Genomic DNA, 14,429 nt, shown 5'->3' with positions numbered 1-14,429 from the left:
AGAAGGCAAGCAAGTGTAGGCCTGATGACTTGATAGTTTGGGTTGGTATTGTTTTTATTTTTAGAGTTACATATTTTTATTTAAGCTTTATTATTATTCAATTTACGACTTTTTTATATAGTGTTTTTATATGGTTTTATGTATTCAAAGTTGGAATTTGAATATTTTATTGCAATGAGCACTTCAAAAACCATGACATTTCAAAAAATACTTCAAGTAGCATGTGTGTGTGATTACAATTTATTTCATGGATTCCCATCATGAAATTATGTCATTGTTTATATTATTAGGTTATTATACATTTGCCAAGTGATGATGCCTTGTGGATGTAAATGAATGAGGTCATTATTACACACATAGAACTTGCATTTTAAAGTGAATAATAGCTTAAACGAATGCTTAAATTCATGTCTCCTTCCTGATTGGTTGTTGATCTGAACCCCCCCACGAGGCTCTCCTACACTTCCTCCCTCACTTCCTGTTTCCGTGCACTCTTCCTCACGCACTCGCTCCCCTCACGCACTCTCTCACACACGCACTCTCTTCCTCACGCACTCTCTTCCTCACGCACTCTCTTCCTCACGCACTCTCTTCCTCACGCACTCTCTCACACACGCACTCTCTCACCTCACGCACTCTCTCACCTCACGCACTCTCTCACCTCACGCACTCTCTCACCTCACGCACTCTCTTCCTCACGCACTCTCTCCCCTCACGCACTCTCTCACCTCACGCACTCTCTTCCTCACGCACTCTCTCACCTCACGCACTCTCTCACCTCACGCACTCTCTCCCCTCACGCACTCTCTCACCTCACGCACTCTCTTCCTCACGCACTCTCTCACCTCACGCACTCTCTCACCTCACGCACTCTCTCCCCTCACGCACTCTCTCACCTCACGCACTCTCTCCCCTCACGCACTCTCTCACCTCACGCACTCTCTCACCTCACGCACTCTCTCACCTCACGCACTCTCTCACCTCACGCACTCTCTCACCTCACGCACTCTCTCACCTCACGCACTCTCTCCCCTCACGCACTCTCTCACCTCACGCACTCTCTTCCTCACGCACTCTCTCACCTCACGCACTCTCTTCCTCACGCACTCTCTTCCTCACGCACTCTCTCACCTCACGCACTCTCTCACCTCACGCACTCTCTCACCTCACGCACTCTCTCACCTCACGCACTCTCTCACCTCACGCACTCTCTCACCTCACGCACTCTCTTCCTCACGCACTCTCTCACCTCACGCACTCTCTCACCTCACGCACTCTCTCACCTCACGCACTCTCTCACCTCACGCACTCTCTCACCTCACGCACTCTCTCACCTCACGCACTCTCTCACCTCACGCACTCTCCCCTCACGCACTCTCTCACCTCACGCACTCTCTCACCTCACGCACTCTCTTCCTCACGCACTCTCTCACCTCACGCACTCTCTCACCTCACGCACTCTCTTCCTCACGCACTCTCTCACCTCACGCACTCTCTCACCTCACGCACTCTCTCACCTCACGCACTCTCTCACCTCACGCACTCTCTCACCTCACGCACTCTCTCACCTCACGCACTCTCTCACCTCACGCACTCTCTCACCTCACGCACTCTCTCACCTCACGCACTCTCTCACCTCACGCACTCTCTCACCTCACGCACTCTCTTCCTCACGCACTCTCTCACCTCACGCACTCTCTTCCTCACGCACTCTCTCACCTCACGCACTCTCTCACCTCACGCACTCTCTCACCTCACGCACTCTCTCACCTCACGCACTCTCTCCCCTCACGCACTCTCTCACCTCACGCACTCTCTCACCTCACGCACTCTCTCACCTCACGCACTCTCTCCCCTCACGCACTCTCTCACCTAACGCACTCTCTCACCTCACGCACTCTCTCACCTCACGCACTCTCTCACCTCACGCACTCTCTCACCTCACGCACTCTCTCACCTCACGCACTCTCTCACCTCACGCACTCTCTCCCCTCACGCACTCTCTCACCTCACGCACTCTCTCACCTCACGCACTCTCTCACCTCACGCACTCTCTCACCTCACGCACTCTCTCACCTCACGCACTCTCTTACCTCACGCACTCTCTCACCTCACGCACTCTCTCACACACGCACTCTCTCACCTCACGCACTCTCTCACCTCACGCACTCTCTCCCCTCACGCACTCTCTCACCTCACGCACTCTCTCACCTCACGCACTCTCTCACCTCACGCACTCTCTTCCTCACGCACTCTCTCACCTCACGCACTCTCTCACCTCACGCACTCTCCCCTCACGCACTCTCTCACCTCACGCACTCTCTCACCTCACGCACTCTCTCACCTCACGCACTCTCTCACCTCACGCACTCTCTCACCTCACGCACTCTCTCACCTCACGCACTCTCTCACCTCACGCACTCTCTCACCTCACGCACTCTCTTCCTCACGCACTCTCTCACCTCACGCACTCTCTCACCTCACGCACTCTCTCACCTCACGCACTCTCTCACCTCACGCACTCTCTTCCTCACGCACTCTCTTCCTCACGCACTCTCTCACCTCACGCACTCTCTCACCTCACGCACTCTCTCACCTCACGCACTCTCTCACCTCACGCACTCTCTCACCTCACGCACTCTCTCACCTCACGCACTCTCTCACACACGCACTCTCTTCCTCACGCACTCTCTTCCTCACGCACTCTCTCACACACGCACTCTCTCACCTCACGCACTCTCTCACCTCACGCACTCTCTCACCTCACGCACTCTCTCACCTCACGCACTCTCACCCCACGCACTCTCTCACCTCACGCACTCTCTCACACATGCACTCTCTCATGCTCTCCCTGTCCCGGGTTAGTCTGAGGTCTGGGGTCAGTGGGGGAGTGATACAGAGCTGATGATAGGTGAGGTCTGGGGTCAGTGGGGGAGTGATACAGAGCTGATGATAGGTGAGGTCTGGGGTCAGTGGGGGAGTGATACAGAGCTGATGATAGGTGAGGTCTGGGGTCAGTGGGGGAGTGATACAGAGCTAATGATAGGTGAGGTCTGGGGTCAGTGGGAGAGTGATACAGAGCTAATGATAGGTGAGGTCTGGGGTCAGTGGGGGAGTGATACAGAGCTAATGATAGGTGAGGTCTGGGGTCAGTGGGGGAGTGATACAGAGCTGATGATAGGTGAGGTCTGGGGTCAGTGGGGGAGTGATTCAGAGCTGATGATAGGTGAGGTCTGGGGTCAGTGGGAGAGTGATACAGAGCTAATGATAGGTGAGGTCTGGGGTCAGTGGGAGAGTGATACAGAGCTAATGATAGGTGAGGTCTGGGGTCAGTGGGAGAGTGATACAGAGCTAATGATAGGTGAGGTCTGGGGTCAGTGGGGGAGTGATACAGAGCTAATGATAGGTGAGGTCTGGGGTCAGTGGGAGAGTGATACAGAGCTAATGATAGGTGAGGTCTGGGGTCAGTGGGGGAGTGATACAGAGCTAATGATAGGTGAGGTCTGGGGTCAGTGGGGGAGTGATACAGAGCTAATGATAGGTGAGGTCTGGGGTCAGTGGGGGAGTGATACAGAGCTAATGATAGGTGAGGTCTGGGGTCAGTGGGAGAGTGATACAGAGCTAATGATAGGTGAGGTCTGGGGTCAGTGGGGGAGTGATACAGAGCTAATGATAGGTGAGGTCTGGGGTCAGTGGGGGAGTGATACAGAGCTAATGATAGGTGAGGTCTGGGGTCAGTGGGGGAGTGATACAGAGCTAATGATAGGTGAGGTCTGGGGTCAGTGGGGGAGTGATACAGAGCTAATGATAGGTGAGGTCTGGGGTCAGTGGGGGAGTGATACAGAGCTAATGATAGGTGAGGTCTGGGGTCAGTGGGGGAGTGATACAGAGCTAATGATAGGTGAGGTCTGGGGTCAGTGGGGGAGTGATACAGAGCTAATGATAGGTGAGGTCTGGGGTCAGTGGGGGAGTGATACAGAGCTGATGATAGGTGAGGTCTGGGGTCAGTGGGGGAGTGATACAGAGCTGATGATAGGTGAGGTCTGGGGTCAGTGGGGGAGTGATACAGAGCTAATGATAGGTGAGGTCTGGGGTCAGTGGGGGAGTGATACAGAGCTGATGATAGGTGAGGTCTGGGGTCAGTGGGGGAGTGATGCAGAGCTAATGATAGGTGAGGTCTGGGGTCAGTGGGGGAGTGATACAGAGCTAATGATAGGTGAGGTCTGGGGTCAGTGGGGGAGTGATACAGAGCTGATATTGATAATGATAGGTAACTCTTGGGGTCAGTGGGGGAGTGATACAGAGCTGATATTGATAATGATAGATAACTCTTGGGGTCAATATTCTGCCTGGACCCTGCTCTGTGTGGGGGCCACAGGGCTGCTTAGGGCTCAGAAATAGGGTTTGGTTTCCTGAGAGCATCTTAGATCAATGGAGATAGGACTGGGCTCCTTTCTCCAAGTATCCAAGTATCCCCAAAGAACCTAGGGGCCATCCTGGGTCTAACCCTAACCCTAACCAGGGAACCCGACCAGAGCCTCGCCCCCTAGGGGCCATCCTGGGTCTAACCCTAACCCTAACCAGGGAACCCGACCAGAGCCTCGCCCCCTAGGGGCCATCCTGGGTCTAACCCTAACCCTAACCAGGGAACCCGACCAGAGCCTCGCTCCCTAGGGGCCATCCTGGGTCTAACCCTAACCCTAACCAGGGAACCCGACCAGAGCCTCGCCCCCTAGGGGCCATCCTGGGTCTAACCCTAACCCTAACCAGGGAACCCGACCAGAGCCTCGCCCCCTAGGGGCCATCCTGGGTCTAACCCTAACCCTAACCAGGGAACCCGACCAGAGCCTCGCCCCCTAGGGGCCATCCTGGGTCTAACCCTAACCCTAACCAGGGAACCCGACCAGAGCCTCGCTCCCTAGGGGCCATCCTGGGTCTAACCCTAACCCTAACCAGGGAACCCGACCAGAGCCTCGCCCCCTAGGGGCCATCCTGGGTCTAACGCTGGCTCGCCCCCTAGGGGCCATCCTGGGTCTAACGCTGGCTCACCCCCTAGGGGCCAACCTGGGTCTAACGCTGGCTCACCCCCTAGGGGCCATTCTGGGTCTAACGCTGGCTCACCCCCTAGGGGCCATTCTGGGTCTAACGCTGGCGTGTTGCAGGGTTACACATTCAGTTCAGCAACCAAGCTTAGATCCAAGATGGTTCCTAGGTGTATGAGACCCGTTAGATGTCTTCCATGAACAACTGCAAATGTGTTTCACTGGCGGGTTTTATATGTGGGGTTGGGGGGTGGGGGGTGGGGCTTAACTCTGATTCTCTCCCAACCCTCCAATCATTGTCTTCCGGCTGTACAGGGAAGATGGTGAAAAAAGTCTGCCCCTGCAACCAGCTCTGCAGTAACTATCTCTGTTTTTGGCCTTCTTCCCCCTCTTCATCTCCATCTCCACGTCAGTTGCTCACGCTGTCCCTGCGCTCCTCCTCTCTCACCCCCCCCCCCTCCCATCCATTGTCAGATCAATGTATATATATAATACTTTGATCAGATATTAAGTTTGAGCTGAAAAGGATACAAGAACAAAGGTGGTAAAAGAACAGGATGGCTGAATTGCAACTGTACTGATTGTATACACACAAATAAACAGACATATTCATGTGCTTAAAAAGCACATAATCCCACACAAACACACACACACCAACTGGAGCACAAGGCCCTCTAGTCTAGATGGAGTCTGCATTCATGTCCTCCCCTCCCCTCCCTTGTCATGGTTATCTCTAGACTCCATTACCCACAATCCACTCTGCTGCAGACATTCCTGACCAAGAATGACCTCATCTTTATTTTCCTCCATTTTATTCAGCATGAGATGACAGTTTTTTTCTGGCATTACCACTTATATTTGTTTTATCTTACCTTCTTTGGTGGGGACGAAAATAGCAGATCAATTATTCATATTCATAAATTATTCAAGATGAAATTGCCCATTTAAATTATGCTATTGAATCTGTTGTCCACATGGGGTATGCGTCAGCTACGTTTAGACCAATTATAATGATCAGCCTTTTTCTTAAAGTTTGGGTTTTTGCATCATTAATGAAGAGGCTGTTTTCATTAATGATGTTGCCTTTACTGCAGTTTTATGATAATGTCCCTATCTTATCTTATTGCTTACAAATAAAGCATATTTTGGGGAAAATTAGGAATTATTTAATCTAAAATACTACATTCTTCAGAAAATTGATCCAGCAGGACATTGTGACATGATATGTTGGTCCTTTCAAGCAGCCCAATGGTGAGGTCTGCAGTGGCTGCAGCAGAAGACATCCCAGTTAAACATGTTCTCATCAGGTAGATTAGGGTTAGGGTTAGTATGGAGTCAGCTTTCCTCCATAGTTTGGAAGAGCACTGATGAACTGCTCATGTGGTCATTCATCTTTTCCATGGTCGTCCTTATGTTGTCTACCTACCAGCTCCTGGCAAACACAAGCCGAGGGAAACAATAGATGAACCATTACCGCCACCTAGTGGCCACAAGTGGGACACCATTGAAACGTCAGAATAACAATTGATTTCTTAATGGATCTCTCTACAGCCCTAATACATTCAGGGCGGGTCAGATTGACAATGATTATGGTTATATTGAGTATTTATAGTTCAATTAGAGCTAATAGGGAGAACATTTCCTGGTTCATCATCACATACCCATTACTTGTTCACTAAATAATATCCCACCTTGGCCCTTAACCTCCTGCTTCTGACTCCTGACCTGTGTGTGTGTGTGTGTGTGTGTGTGTGTGTGTGTGTGTGTGTGTGTGTGTGTGTGTGTGTGTGTGTGTGTGTGTGTGTGTGTGTGTGTGTGTGTGTGTGTGTGTGTGCGTGGCATACATGTGAGTGTGCTTCGCCGCACCACCTGATGGTCTGGACAAAGAGTGCATCCTCAATCCCTCCCATAGAATGCATGCCTCCCTCCTCCCTCCCTCCCTCCCTCCCTCCCTCCCTCCCTCCCTCCCTCCTCCCCCATGCATCCCTCCTCCCTCCCTCCCTCCTCCCTCCCTCCCTCCCTCCCTCCCTCCCTCCCTCCTCCCCCATGTCTGACTGCCCTCTCCACGGAGCTCAGCCCCCCTCCCTCTGTGTGTCTCCCCAGGGACCAGCAGCACCAACGCGGTGGGCGGCCTGGGCCAGAGCCAGAGTGGTTCCCAGTCCCTGCCGGCCAGCATGTCAGCCGCCACCCACCAACGCAAAGGCACCTTCACGGACGATCTCCACAAGCTGGTGGACAACTGGGCCCGCGACGCCATGAACCTCTCCCAGGTGCTGATGGGCTCCTTATGTTCCCATGATGGACCCCCTCCTGGATCCGGGAGACTGTAGGCTACCAGAGTCTAAAGGGACTTTGATACAGCTGGTTTATGGTATGAAGGTGGAGTCACAGCGAGGGTCCTTAAGGAAATCCCTTCACTGTGCTGCGTCCAGGGAGAGCCGTTTTAGCCACAGCTCTGATTTTTCATCTTTGTATGCTTGCCAGTGCGGGGCTGTATTTATTAAGCCGGTTGCGTTCTTTGATTTGATCGCCAGTGAGTATCTTGGGGTTCCAAACGTCGCCGTCACTGTATTTTCCTAGTGCACTGTTTTTCGGGCGCATCGTTGCTCGGGTGCTCTAGCCCAATGCCTGATTGCCTAGAACTGCGCTCATTTCTCTCCGGTGGGCTGCTTGGATTTCCAAGGCACGCCGTCACTGTGTTATTGTCGGGGTGTCGCGTCGTTGCTTGGGTGCTCCCGCCTAAAGCTCGACTGCCTAGCCTACTAATTAATTTACTTGCAATTCATTTTTGCCGACATGTTAAGCGCCCATAATTGTGTCGCCTGCATGGCCTCCCTGCATGGCCATGACCTACCAGGATTGCCATGACCATTGCCTTGCATGTCTCGGGGTTGAACACCTGAGGGAAGCAGTGTCAGATAACCCATGCATGAACTGTAGCCTCATACACTGAGGCTAGCTAGGTTGGCTGAGGTGGAGGGCGGACCAGGGTTGCCCCCTTCGGGTCTTGGTCCTAGTGGCACCAGGCGCCGTGCCTCGGCAGCTGGGGGACCCCCCGGGAAGTCCCGTAAGGTCGACAACTTGGCAAACCAAGTGGATACGCTGTCGGATGAGGTTGCTCAGATTCAATCCCTCCTACAGAACGTCCAACCAGCTCAGGGTGTACCAGCCGCGCCCCCTGCGGCTGCGCAACCTACAATTTTTCCAGAGGATGACATGCTGTCTACAGCTGCGTCCTGACGCCTCCTCCTGTGGCGTTGGCTGTCTTGTCAACGACTTCGAGCCCTTAATGATGAGCACTCCTCGTGACCTTTTTGGTATTAGTCATCCAGTGCTAAAGCACTGCCTCTGGCGGTCATTAGGAATGAAAAGAACGATAGTTACGTATGCAACTACGGCAACTACGACTTCGCCGATTCCACGAGAAGATCCAGTTGGAACAGATCCTCGGGTGACTTCCAGAATATATAGACATTCTCGGGTCACCCAGTTGTCACAGGTAACTTTGTTGGTATAATTACTCGACCTGCGCATGCGTGAGATGGAACATCCAGTGCTAAAGCACTCGCCATCCGGAATGCATAGAACCGTAGTTACATACGTAACTATCGGTTTAACCGGTGCACCATCTGTGCAGCCTCGCCCTGCCTAGAGTCCAGTCAGTCTGACTCAGGCCAGGTGAGGCTGCTCCAACCAGCCATCACTCACACACTCCATGCCATGGTTATGTTTACCTGTGAACTCTATTCATCCACAGAGTATATAACCCTGTCCAGTCCTTTGATTGGTGGTCAGGGTGTGGGATTACAGTATCACTGAAGTCTCAGCGTGATCTGATGTCGGCCATCTGTTGTCTGGTTCTCAGGGCAAGAGGAGCACCAAACAGCCACCGGCCCCCCCTCCGACACACAGCTACGATGTAATAAAGACACACACACACTCGCTCATCTTGTCTAAAGGAGCACTGTGCACGTCTTGAGGTGTTATTATGACCTGCTTGTGTCAGTGACCCTCTCTGACCGCCTGCTCCTCTCTTACTACTCCTCCTCCTCCTCCTCTTCTCTGAATCCTCCTCCTCCTCTCTGACTCCTCCTCTCTGACTCCTCTCTGACTCCTCCTCCTCCTCTCTGACTCCTCCTCCTCCTCTTCTCTGAATCCTCCTCCTCCTCTCTGACTCCTCCTCCTCCTCTCTGACTCCTCCTCCTCCTCTCTGACTCCTCCTCCTCTCTGACTCCTCCTCCTCTCTGACTCCTCCTCCTCCTCCTCTCTGACTCCTCCTGCTCTCTGACTCCTCCTGCTCTCTGACTCCTCCTCCTCTCTAACTCCTCCTCCTCCTCATCCTCCTCCTCTCTGACTCCTCTCTGACTCCTCTCCTCCTCCTCCTCTCTGACTCCTCCTCCTCCTCTCTGACTCCTCTCTGACTCCTCCTCCTCTCTGACTCCTCCTGCTCTCTGACTCCTCCTCCTCTCTGACTCCTCCTCCTCCTCCTCATCCTCTGACTCCTCTCTGACTCCTCTCCTCCTCCTCCTCTCCTCCTCCTCCTCCTCCTCCTCTCTGACTCCTCCTGCTCTCTGACTCCTCCTCCTCTCTGACTCCTCCTCCTCCTCCTCATCCTCTGACTCCTCTCTGACTCCTCTCCTCCTCCTCCTCTCTGACTCCTCCTCCTCCTCTCCTCCTCCTCCTCCTCCTCTCTGACTCCTCTCTGACTCCTCCTGCTCTCTTACTCCTCCTCCTCTCTGACTCCTCCTGCTCTCTGACTCCTCCTCCTCTCTGACTCCTCATCCTCCTCCTCTCTGACTCCTCTCTGACTCCTCTCCTCCTCCTCCTCCTCTCTGGCTCCTCTTCCTCCTCTTTGACTCCTCCTCCTCTCTGACTCCTCCTGCTCTCTGACTCCTCCTGCTCTCTGACTCCTCCTCTCTAACTCCTCCTCCTCCTCATCCTCCTCCTCTCTGACTCCTCTCTGACTCCTCTCCTCCTCCTCCTCTCTGACTCCTCCTCCTCCTCTCTGACTCCTCTCTGACTCCTCCTCCTCCTCCTCTCTGACTCCTCCTGCTCTCTGACTCCTCCTCCTCTCTGACTCCTCCTCCTCCTCCTCATCCTCTGACTCCTCTCTGACTCCTCTCCTCCTCCTCCTCTCCTCCTCCTCCTCCTCTCTGACTCCTCCTCCTCTCCTCCTCCTCCTCCTCCTCCTCTCTGACTCCTCCTGCTCTCTGACTCCTCCTCCTCTCTGACTCCTCCTCCTCCTCCTCATCCTCTGACTCCTCTCTGACTCCTCTCCTCCTCCTCCTCTCTGACTCCTCCTCCTCCTCTCTGACTCCTCCTCCTCCTCTCTGACTCCTCTCTGACTCCTCCTGCTCTCTTACTCCTCCTCCTCTCTGACTCCTCCTGCTCTCTGACTCCTCCTCCTCTCTGACTCCTCATCCTCCTCCTCTCTGACTCCTCTCTGACTCCTCTCCTCCTCCTCCTCCTCTCTGGCTCCTCTTCCTCCTCTTTGACTCCTCCTCCTCTCTGACTCCTCTCTGAACGCCTGCTCCTCTCCTCCTCTCCTCCACCTCCTCTCTGACTCCTCCTCCTCTCCGACTCCTGCTCTTCCTCCTCCTCTTCCTCATCCTCTCTGACTCCTGCTCTTCCTCTCTGACTCCTCCTCCTCTCTGACTCCACCTCCTCTTTGACTCCTCCTCTCTGACTCCACATCCTCCCTGACTCCTCCTCTTTGACTCCTCCTCCTCTCGGACTCCTCCTTCCCTCCTCCTCCTCCTCGTCTTCTCCTCCTCCTCCTTCTCTTCTCCTCCTCCTCCTCCTCCTCCTCTCTGACTCCTCCTCCTCTCTGACTCCTCCTCCTCCTCCTCTCTGACTCCTCCTCCTCTTCTCTGAATCCTCCTCCTCCTCTCCTCCTCCTCTGACTCCACCTCCTCGCTGACCGCCTCCTCCTCTCCTCCACCTCCTCTCTGACTCTCCTCCTCCTCCACCTCCCCTCCTCTTCCTCATCCTCTCTGACTCCTGCTCTTCCTCTCTGACTCCTCCCCCTCTCTGACTCCTCCTCCTCTCTGACTCCTCCTCCTCCTCTCTGACTCCTCCTCCTCCTCTCTGACTCCACCTCCTCTCTGACTCCTCATCCTCCCTGACTCCTCCTCTTTGACTCCTCCTCCTCCTCCTCTCTGACTCCTCATCTTCTCGGACTCCTCCTCTCTGACTCCTCCTCCTCATCCTCTCTGACACCGACTCCTCTCTGACTCCTCCTCCAGGTCAACCAGTCCGCCCACCTGACCAGGAAGTACTCGGCTCCTGGCCAATTGTGCGGCAGCAGCATGGGAGGCTCCGCCCACACCCCCACGTCCCTGGCCAGCCGCAAGAGCTCTCTGTGCCCCCCCCCTCCCCCCGCCTCGGGCACCCCTCCGCCCCCCACCTTCCCCCCCCGCCCCCCCGCGGCCTACAGCGCCCAGTGGTCCGGGCCGGCCCCCAGAGCCCCGCCGCAGCCCGTGCCCCTCCTGGTCAGCGCCTCCCAGCCGCTGGGCCCCTACCCCCCCACGGCGCCCGGCCACACCCCCCAGGGCTTCCACCCGGCCGCCCCCCTGCAGAAGTCGCTCAGCACCCCCGGGGGGCCCAACCTGAGGACCACATGAGGCCGGGGGCCGCCGATCACCGCGGGACCGGAAGGGGGGTGGGGGGGCAGAGGGAGGAGGGGAGGAGTCTGAGCTGCTGCTGCAGAGAGGGAGGGAGGGACCTGGAGGGCGGCGCTGATGACCTCAACCGGCTGAACCAATCCAGCGCCTCTGAAGCAGCTCCGAGACTCCAGGCCGTCCTTTGAGGTGATCTAAGGGATGCGGTGAAGCCCCCGTCACCATGCCCTCCTCTCTGCTGCAGGGCCGTAGAGAACGCATGAGGCATGGAGCACAACACGCTCTGGGACTAGAACCAACCTGGTACTGACCGTGGGTCCATCTCAGTCAGTGGGACTAGAACCAACCTGGTACTGACACCGTGGGTCCATCTCAGTCAGTGGGGGACTAGAACCAACCTGGTACTGACACCGTGGGTCCATCTCAGTCAGTGGGGGACTAGAACCAACCTGGTACTGACCGTGGGTCCATCTCAGTCAGTGGGGGACTAGAACCAACCTGGTACTGACACCGTGGGTCCATCTCAGTCAGTGGGACTAGAACCAACCTGGTACTGACACCGTGGGTCCATCTCAGTCAGTGGGGGACTAGAACCAACCTGGTACTGACACCGTGGGTCCATCTCAGTCAGTGGGGGACTAGAACCAACCTGGTACTGACACCGTGGGTCCATCTCAGTCAGTGGGGGAATAGAACCAACCTGGTACTGACACCGTGGGTCCATCTCAGTCAGTGGGGGACTAGAACCAACCTGGTACTGACACCGTGGGTCCATCTCAGTCAGTGGGACTAGAACCAACCTGGTACTGACCGTGGGTCCATCTCAGTCATTGATCCAGTCTATTTATTCATTAACGCTTTATTTATCGGTGTCGATTCCTCCGCCATCCAAAATATAAAACGTCCCCAGCGGGTCTTCAGATCCATCCTGCGGCCGCAGTTCCTTTAACCTGCAGAATGAGGTTAGGGTTAAAATGAGTTGCCTTATTGATATGAACCAACCTTCCACGGTTGGAACGCGATTGGTTTTGATTGTACAAAGTCGTACGCTGATGTGGCAAAGTGAACTGACACACTCCTTAACACCCTCCCCCCCCGCCGCCATCTACTCACCCCTCCCTCCCCCCTCCCTCCCCCTCCCTCTCCCCGGGGAGCCAGGAGAAGGAGAACCAGAGTTCCTGGAGTCGTGGGAGGAACGGAGCAGAGGGTTTCTCTGTCTCCTTCTGGCTCCTCATGAGTCGCACTGGAACCCGCCGTGTGCTGCTCTGTGTGTGTGTGTGTGTGTGTGTGTGTTTGTGTGTGTGTGCGTGTGTGCATGCGTGTGTGTTAGGGTGTGTTGTCTCTTCTTGTGTGATACTCCTTCCGCCAAACCCCCCATCCTTGTTGCCATGTGATGCAATAATAGCAGTCAACTTTTAGAGAAGTAGCCCAATCATGAGAGCTTGGGAACTCCGCGTGAATAAGTGGCCTTGTTATCAGTATATCTGAGTCCCTGTACAGGGTGTGTGTGTGTGTGTGTGTGTGTGTGTGTGTGTGTGTGTGTGTGTGTGTGTGTGTGTGTGTGTGTGTGTGTGTGTGTGTGTGTGTGTGTGTGTGTGTGTGTGTGTCTCTGCTATGTTCTAGAATGTTAGCCTTCATGATTCCATTTTGTTGAGTTCTTAGAAGGTTTTGCTTCTTTATTTTTGTAGTTCATTTTGCCTGCTGCCCACCTCCTAGTTAAGTCTCCTCTGACGAAACACACGCACACACAGACTTTGTTCACACACACACACACACACACACACACACACACACACACACACACACACACACACACATACATACACACATACCCGCCCTCTGCTTGAACACACACAAAAGGAGCACATACTTTCACACACACAAACACAGTCACACATTCAGGTACATGCACACACACATAGCCGCCCTTTGCCTGCCCACTCACACAGAAATTCACACACACACACACACACACACACACACACACACACACACACACACACACACACACACACACACACACACACACACACACACACACACACACACACACACACACACACACACACACACACACACATTCATGCTCCCACTCCGCCTGCACACACACAGGCACACACACATACACACACACGCAGAATAGAAATGTACAGGCCCTAGTTTCCCTGATGCTCAGACTACAGCCTACACAGACACAGGGTCAGGGTTAACCTAACCCTGACCCCGACCCCGACCCCGACCCCGACCCCGACCCCGACCCCGACCCCGACCCCGACCCTGACCCCGACCCCGACCCCGACCCTGACACTAACCCTGACCCCAACCACACACACCCAGACGTGTGGAGCCAAGCAGCAGGCCGTTAACACATGTCATGATTCAGACTAATGCCTGGCTTTAGTGTTTGTCCGTATAAGGTTGGTTTCAATGGTTGAAACTGTTGCCATGTACATTATTATAACTCATTAATGGATATTCTATTTAAAAACAAACAAAAAGGTGTTCCGTTGATGGATCTGTTTATACTCAGCGCATCGGTTTACGATGTGGAAACACTGTGATTATTATTGTTGTTGTTTATTATTAGTAAATGTTGTTGGACAACGTTACGTTTTAGGTGAAATAATAAAAAAAGTTAAATACAGAGATTGGCTTTGAGTCCGTTTACTCTCGTTTCAGTGCATCCCGTGTACGAACAGTGACTTAAGTATAACACTCCTGAAACACTTAAAACAGAATTAGGGACTGAGGACAGAAACTGATATAG

General features: G+C 54.1%; 1 protein-coding gene across 1 annotated transcript in view; it reads left to right on the top strand.

Annotated features, from left to right (window-relative positions):
* LOC130380380 (serine/threonine-protein kinase WNK1-like) overlaps positions 1 to 11,674 on the top strand; it is an 84,313-nt gene extending 72,639 nt beyond the window's left edge. Inside the window, exons 28-31 of the mRNA XM_056587561.1 lie at positions 5,358 to 5,399; positions 7,146 to 7,312; positions 8,908 to 8,961; positions 11,288 to 11,674. Coding sequence (XP_056443536.1) covers positions 5,358 to 5,399; positions 7,146 to 7,312; positions 8,908 to 8,961; positions 11,288 to 11,665 — 641 coding nt within the window. The 3' untranslated portion in view covers positions 11,666 to 11,674. The remainder of the gene's footprint in view (positions 1 to 5,357; positions 5,400 to 7,145; positions 7,313 to 8,907; positions 8,962 to 11,287) is intronic.
* The last annotated feature ends 2,755 nt before the right edge of the window (positions 11,675 to 14,429 follow it).

The sequence above is a fragment of the Gadus chalcogrammus genome, chromosome 4 (assembly GCF_026213295.1).
Source record: "Gadus chalcogrammus isolate NIFS_2021 chromosome 4, NIFS_Gcha_1.0, whole genome shotgun sequence".
NCBI classification, from domain to species: domain Eukaryota; kingdom Metazoa; phylum Chordata; class Actinopteri; order Gadiformes; family Gadidae; genus Gadus; species Gadus chalcogrammus.
The sequence above is the reverse complement of the archived record's forward strand: the minus strand, read 5'-3'. Positions and strand labels throughout refer to the sequence as shown.